At 46.7% G+C, this 7,079-nt stretch overlaps 1 protein-coding gene across 4 annotated transcripts in view; it reads left to right on the top strand.

The window, feature by feature from the left end:
• Positions 1 to 7,079, top strand: part of EXTL3 (exostosin like glycosyltransferase 3) — a 55,825-nt gene that overhangs the window by 21,421 nt on the left and 27,325 nt on the right. For 3 of the 4 annotated variants that reach the window (XR_002774381.1, XM_003793933.3, XM_023515588.1), the window contains exons 2-3: positions 995 to 1,085; positions 2,570 to 5,202. Coding sequence is in view for 3 of the 4 variants with exons in the window: in XM_003793933.3 (XP_003793981.1) it covers positions 3,055 to 5,202 (2,148 nt within the window). In the remaining variant the exon portion in view is untranslated. Of the gene's footprint in view, positions 1 to 318; positions 345 to 994; positions 1,086 to 2,569; positions 5,203 to 7,079 lie in introns of those variants that run through there. The other variant, XM_023515587.1, reaches the window with a different exon arrangement.

Genomic DNA, 7,079 nt, shown 5'->3' with positions numbered 1-7,079 from the left:
GTTGCAGCTGTCATTGTTGTTTGGCGGGTCTGGGCTGGGGATTCGAACCCGCCACTTTAGGTGTACGTGGCTGGCGCCTTAGCCGGTTGAGCTATAGGCGCCAAGCCCGTCTTGCTTATTTTGCAGCAAATTCCAGGTATATTATTTTGTCTATAAATAGCTGAGTATATAATTTTTCTTCTTCTTTTTTTAATTTTTCTTCTAACTTTTTTGGAGACAGGGTCTCAACTGTTGTTGCCTGGCTGGAGCACAGTCAGCAGTGCAATCACAGCTCACAGCAGCCTCCAGCTCCTGGGCTCAAGTGATTCTCCTGCCTCAGCCTCCCAGAGTAGCTGGGACTACAGGTGCGTGATGCGACACCAGGCTTATTTTTTAATAGAGATAGGGTCTTGCTGGTTTTCTTGGTGTGTCTTGAACTTCTGGGCTCAAGCAGTCTTTTCAGCCTTAGCCTCCTAAAGTGCTGTGATGACAGGTGTGAGCCCCATGCCTGGCTAGTATATACTTTTAAAAAGGAAGGACCTTTCCATATTTTAGTGTTTTGATTTATTCCCTCTTAGCGCCCCCAAACAAGTGTATCTGGATGGTTTGCCTACCAGAATCCCAGTTTATACCTGTTGTCCTCATGTGGTTTATTAATAGTCCCCCTTTCACTTCAAGGAGCCTCTGGACCAGGTGTCCTCAAACTAGGGCCCATGGGCCACATGCGGCCCACCTAGGACATTTATCCAGCCCGCGGGTGTTTTTGCTGCTGCTGCCTGTCCTGCTTAGCAGCCCACTCATCACAGGACCTGCAGTCCAGCCCTCCAACGGTCTGCAGAACAGTGAACTGGTCCCCTGTTTAAAAAGTTTGAGGACCCCTGCTCTGGACAGTAAATTCTTGGGTCGCCTCATCTACAGAAGGGAAGCCTTTTCATAGGGTGCAGTAAATTCTTTAATAGCACCTTCAGTATATAGTATTTTTTGAATAGTGTGTAATTTTTCTATTTTATCTCAGGAAAGCAAGCCCTGGAGTTCGCTATGTCAAGAAATCGTGCCCTGAGGTGTAATGCTACATAAGCTCCAGAAAGGAAGGATCCTGGATCACGGTAAGGAAGGACAAACCAGCTAGCGGCTCTGACTCTGCTTGCTGCTTGTTCTTCTACTCCATTGTTTCTTTATGATTTGATCATAAGAGCAGGAATATTGTTTTGAAAGTAACAAGAGACTTGAACATTTGAATCCAAAGGATAACGTGAATGCTTTAGAAGTACCGGTTTATATTTGCTGGAGTATTTGGTCAGCTGCGAATTACTCAAGTTGAGATTATCCAGATCCTTCAACCTTTTAGTAACAGCGTCATCAACTTGGTGTTTTTACTTACAGAGAGAGAAGACGGTACCAAACCTTTAACTGTTATACGTCATTATAAAGGCAGAAGCTAGACGGAGTGATTGTGCCTCTCTGGCGTGCGGCTTGTTTTAGATACTCCTTGTAGTAACCGCCCCTGTGGTCGGTTCTCCCTTATATCTTAGGCGAAAGGAAGTTCCATGAGGTCGAGGATTATTACACATTATGGATTATCCCACAATTCACACTTAAGTGTGTCTTCATATGGTGAATAGTTTTTGGAAGAAATGAATGAAAAAATCAGGGATATTCTCTGGCACAGAATATTGTGAATTCTTGTAGATGTGTTGAATTTGAAGGAACACAAGGAGAAAAAAGGTTTCTGTAGCCTGTGATCGTAAAACTCAATCAGAGAACAAGGGATATTGTTTGGAATTGGTTTAGCCTAATGCACCCACACATCCTCTACGCTTTGTTTTCTTAGCAGTATAAGGCATGTGTATTGTTATCTCTGTGTACTTACCTCCATTTTAGAAGCTTAGGAAACTGAGGTCTGCGAGCAAGTCTGTTCCCAAAGGATGAGGAATAATGCCTCTCACTTCTAAGTATAGCGTTCTTTCTAAAAGACCAAGTTGCTATTTATATTTTAAGAAAGAGCACATGATGTCTGTTAATGGGAGATAAATGAGGAGCAGGCAGGGAAGTACATTCTGTCCCTGGATTACTGTGTCTACTCCTGGGTGGAGATCAAAAGGATTCTCTCCATCCCTTTTCAATTCTAACCAACTGAGCTTCTCAGAGTCTTTTTTTTTTTTTTGTTATGTAGTTCAAAAGAAGACTTTCGTGTTAGGAGTGAAAGTGAGCGTTAGGTTGGTTAGGAAGGAGTTTCTCTTCCTCTAAAGATGATGCCCAGGTCTAGAATAGAATAGCAAGTCGTTACTGTTGAATCTGCCCTGGGTTGGCTTTAGTGGATCATAATGTCATAGGGTCCTGATGCTGCTGTGCGTCCAGCAGCATCAGGTGTAAACTGAAGCTGTTTTGAGCACTTTTCCTATTTCTTACTAACCACAAGTAAAATACCCACCCCAAACAAAGTCTGTCCATTGGCCTTAACATGTTCTTTAAGATCCATGCCAGCGTTTCACCCCTTGCTCTGTATTATAAGGGTTAAGGTTTTCTGTAAATGTCCTGGGGGGTGGACGTTAAATCTCTTTAAACTGACACGGTTCTTTTTCTTGTGCAGGCCTGAGTGTTGACAAAGACGTCGATGAGAGGCCGGCATCTCTTCCTGTCTCACCAGCCACTATTTCACGTTGCGTAGAAACTATGCGTGTTTGTTGGTCAGCAAGACCAAGGAGCAGGAGCGATGGCAGTTGAAAAAGTCGGTCCGCGTCCAGGATACTTTTCCTGGGTTTCATCATCAGGAACCTCCTTCCTTTCATCCCAGGCACAATGTGGTAACTTTTACCGTTTGATAAAGATGAAGGACATGTTTTTTGGTCCACAACCAGAACTTAAAATCTGCTGGAATAGGATCAGAGACCATTTCATCTGCAGCTGAGGAAAATGAAATTTCCATTTTATCTGGTGCCTTGTACCAGGAGCCACACTAACTCTTCTGGAAACTACCGTGTGAATGAAAATGAGATTGAGTTTCGTCGAGTAGAAGCTCATGGTTATGGCAAGTGACCCAACGTGAGCAGAGGGGCAGGAGCCACAGGGGCACTCATGACGGGCTATACCATGTTGCGGAATGGGGGGCCGGGGAACGGAGGCCAGACCTGCATGCTGCGCTGGTCCAGCCGCATACGCCTCACCTGGCTCAGCTTCACGCTCTTTGTCATCCTGGTGTTTTTCCCCCTCATCGCTCACTATTATCTCACTACTCTGGATGAGGCCGATGAGGCCGGCAAGCGGATTTTTGGCCCCCGGGCGGGTAACGAGCTCTGCGAGGTGAAGCATGTGCTGGATCTTTGCCGTATTCGCGAGTCGGTGAGTGAAGAGCTCTTACAGCTGGAAGCCAAGCGGCAAGAGCTGAACAGCGAAATCGCCAAGCTGAACCTGAAGATCGAAGCCTGTAAGAAGAGCATTGAGAACGCCAAGCAGGACCTGCTGCAGCTGAAGAATGTCATTAGCCAGACCGAGCACTCTTACAAGGAGCTGATGGCCCAAAATCAGCCCAAACTCTCTCTGCCCATCCGATTGCTCCCAGAGAAGGATGATGCCGGCCTTCCTCCCCCGAAGGTCATCCGGGGTTGCCGGCTGCACAACTGTTTTGATTATTCTCGTTGCCCTCTCACCTCTGGTTTTCCCGTCTATGTGTATGACAGTGACCAGTTTGCCCTTGGCAGCTACCTGGATCCCTTGGTTAAGCAGGCTTTTCAGGCTACGGTGCGGGCCAATGTTTATGTGACAGAAAACGCAGACATTGCCTGCCTGTATGTGATGTTAGTGGGAGAGATGCAGGAACCAGCAGTGCTGCGGCCCGCTGAACTTGAGAAGCAGTTGTACTCTCTGCCACACTGGCGGACGGACGGACACAACCACGTCCTCATCAATCTGTCACGGAAATCGTACACACAAAACTTACTGTACAATGTCAGCACTGGCCGGGCCATGGTGGCCCAGTCCACTTTCTACGCTGCCCAGTATAGGCCTGGCTTTGACCTGGCGGTGTCACCACTGGTCCATGCCATGTCCGAACCCAACTTCATGGAGATCCCAGCGCAGGTGCCAGTGAAGCGGAAATACCTCTTCACCTTTCAGGGTGAGAAGATTGAATCCCTGAGATCCAGCCTTCAGGAGGCCCGCTCCTTTGAAGAAGAAATGGAGGGCGATCCTCCAGCTGACTATGATGACAGGATCATTGCCACCCTGAAGGCTGTACAGGACAGCAAACTAGATCAGGTCCTGGTAGAATTTACCTGCAAAAACCAGCCTAAGCCCAGTCTGCCTACTGAGTGGGCGCTGTGCGGGGAGCGTGAGGACCGCTTGGAATTGCTGAAGCTTTCCACCTTTGCCCTCATCATCACCCCTGGGGACCCTCACTTGGTTATTTCATCTGGGTGTGCAACACGGCTCTTTGAAGCCCTGGAGGTTGGGGCTGTCCCGGTGGTGTTGGGGGAGCAAGTGCAGCTCCCGTACCAGGACACCCTGCAGTGGAGCGAGGCAGCCCTGGTGGTGCCCAAGCCACGTGTGACGGAGGTTCACTTCCTGTTAAGGAGTCTCTCCGATAGTGACCTCCTGGCTATGAGGCGGCAAGGCCGCTTTCTCTGGGAGACTTACTTCTCCACCGCTGACAGTATTTTTAACACCGTGCTGGCTATGATCAGGACTCGGATACAGATCCCAGCTGCTCCCATCCGGGAAGAGGCAGCAGCTGAGATCCCCCATCGTTCAGGCAAGGCTGCGGGAACTGACCCCAACATGGCTGACAACGGGGACCTGGACCTGGGGCCAGTAGAAACGGAGCCGCCCTACGCCTCACCCAAATACCTCCGCAACTTCACGTTGACTGTCACTGACTTTCACCGCAGCTGGAACTCTGCGCCAGGGCCTTTCCATCTTTTCCCCCACACACCCTTTGATCCTGTGTTGCCCTCAGAGGCCAAATTTTTGGGCTCAGGAACTGGATTTCGGCCTATTGGTGGTGGAGCTGGGGGTTCCGGCAAGGAGTTCCAGGCCGCCCTCGGGGGCAATGTTCCGCGTGAGCAGTTCACGGTGGTGATGCTGACGTACGAGCGGGAGGAGGTGCTCCTGAACTCCTTAGAGAGGCTGAACGGCCTCCCGTACCTGAACAAGGTGGTGGTGGTGTGGAACTCTCCCAAGCTGCCCTCCGAGGACCTTCTGTGGCCTGACATTGGCGTCCCCATCATGGTAATAGAGAAGGAGCCGTTTGCTTACTGCATGGCATAGTATTTCTCTTATAATCGTTTTCCATCTTTCTTTAGCTATCTTAACTTTTAGTAGAGAGGAATATATATTTAGCCTGTACATAATCTGTTCTTCATGAACTCCCTATGCTCGCTGCTTTTCCAGGCCTTGCCAGTTCCATTGCTGCTACTCAATTCCTAAATCTCCCAAGGCCTCCAAAACCAGAACTGACACTAGGGCCCTGCAGGTTTACAAAACCCCTTCAATAATCCCGTGGACTTCTCCCACTGATGATGGTAACAGTGATGGGGAAGTTAGCACTTAGGAAGCATTTAGGATGTAGGCTCTACAGCTAACATTGTGTGACTTCTTATCACCGTGTCTTCATTTTGTATCTATGGGGGCTGAGGTGCAGAGAGAGTGATTTGCCTGCGGTCATGCTGAGTGATGGGGGAGCTGAACTTGAGTATATCTGATTCTAGAAACTGCTGCTTTAATCATTTCCTGAAGGATTTAGGAAGAAGACCTGTGTCATCTCCCCAAATATCATGGAAGTTTTTGAGAAGACTGGATTTGGGGTTTGACATGTAAGAGTTGGACAACCAACTGCACCTGAACGTTCTTTTCTAGAGTGTCTCGTAGATCTTTCTCCTTTGTCTCTCGTGGTTAGGGTCAGTGCTGTATTTTACAGGAAAATAATAGCCAGATATGCAGGACAGGGCTTTAGCTCTGAGGGTTTTGTTTATCCACCTGCTGAATTAAACTTGGCAATCTAGAAGAGAGATGGCAGCCATGTGTCTCAGATGGGCAGCCTCAGAGCAAGTCTGAAGCAGACTGGCAACTAATTGCCCTGCAGCCTCAGGACTTGCCAGAAAAGGGTAGCAGCAAAGGGTAAAAAAGTCTGATGGGCCGTGCATTGCTGAATTCCAGGTTTTAGAAAATTTATTTTGTTGGGAAACTAATTCATTTGAATTATTTTCTAAACAGCATGGCATAATAAAATTTTGAGACTTGTAGTGATACAGACCTGGGATTAAGTAGTTACTCTGTGATCTTTGATAAGCTTTTGACCTCAGAAATCCAGGATAAGACCAGGAGGGATTCTAGAAAGGTGCCCAGTGAATATGAGTCTTCCTAATACCTTAAATGTCAAAGGAGATGGAAGCCAGTCCTTGTGTTCTGCCTGCGTTACGGACAGCTTTAACTAGCTTCCTTGATAAAGACTCTGTCCTCTACGTCATTACTGTTGGTGAAGTAGCTGTTACTACTCCTTACTCCTGGACAAACTGCCTAACGACCTTTTGATTTAGATTTTCTTTCTTTCTTTTGCTGCTGATCTTTTCTTGTATTTTATCATTTACTTCATAATTGAAGGCGGTTGGAAAACTGTAGGGTCATAAAGACTTTTGATCTTAGAGTTTATCGTGTGTATTAACAGTTTTGTAAAAAGGGAGATTTCTTTTATAGACTTCTCCAATTTTTACTTTTTTCTTTTTTTAATTTCAACTTGACGGATGTCATTAATTTAAAAAAAGGATTTGTTCCAGGAAAAGGTGATGCTGCTCAAATAGTAAAATAATAAAGCAGCCTTTGTTTTATTTCATTTTTTCCCTGAGTTTTCTTCGATTTTGATGGTGATGTAGAGAAGCTGATGCCACCCGGTTAACAATGACTGAGATTCATCAGAGAACTAACCAGAACTAATCCTTTCTTTGAACTCCAGTGGGAAATAAGTAGTCCTCTTTGATTATTGGACAGCTCGTTGCAATAGGACAATACCTAGTTGGAAGATGCCAGAAACTTTCTGAGTTGGAGGCCATTCTAAATAGTTTTCTTGTACTGGGAATACAGATTTTTTTCTAGTTCTTCTTTTTTTTTTT

The sequence above is a fragment of the Otolemur garnettii genome, unplaced genomic scaffold (assembly GCF_000181295.1).
Source record: "Otolemur garnettii isolate 467f Iridium unplaced genomic scaffold, OtoGar3 scaffold00074, whole genome shotgun sequence".
Lineage (NCBI taxonomy): Eukaryota > Metazoa > Chordata > Mammalia > Primates > Galagidae > Otolemur > Otolemur garnettii.
The sequence above is the reverse complement of the archived record's forward strand: the minus strand, read 5'-3'. Positions and strand labels throughout refer to the sequence as shown.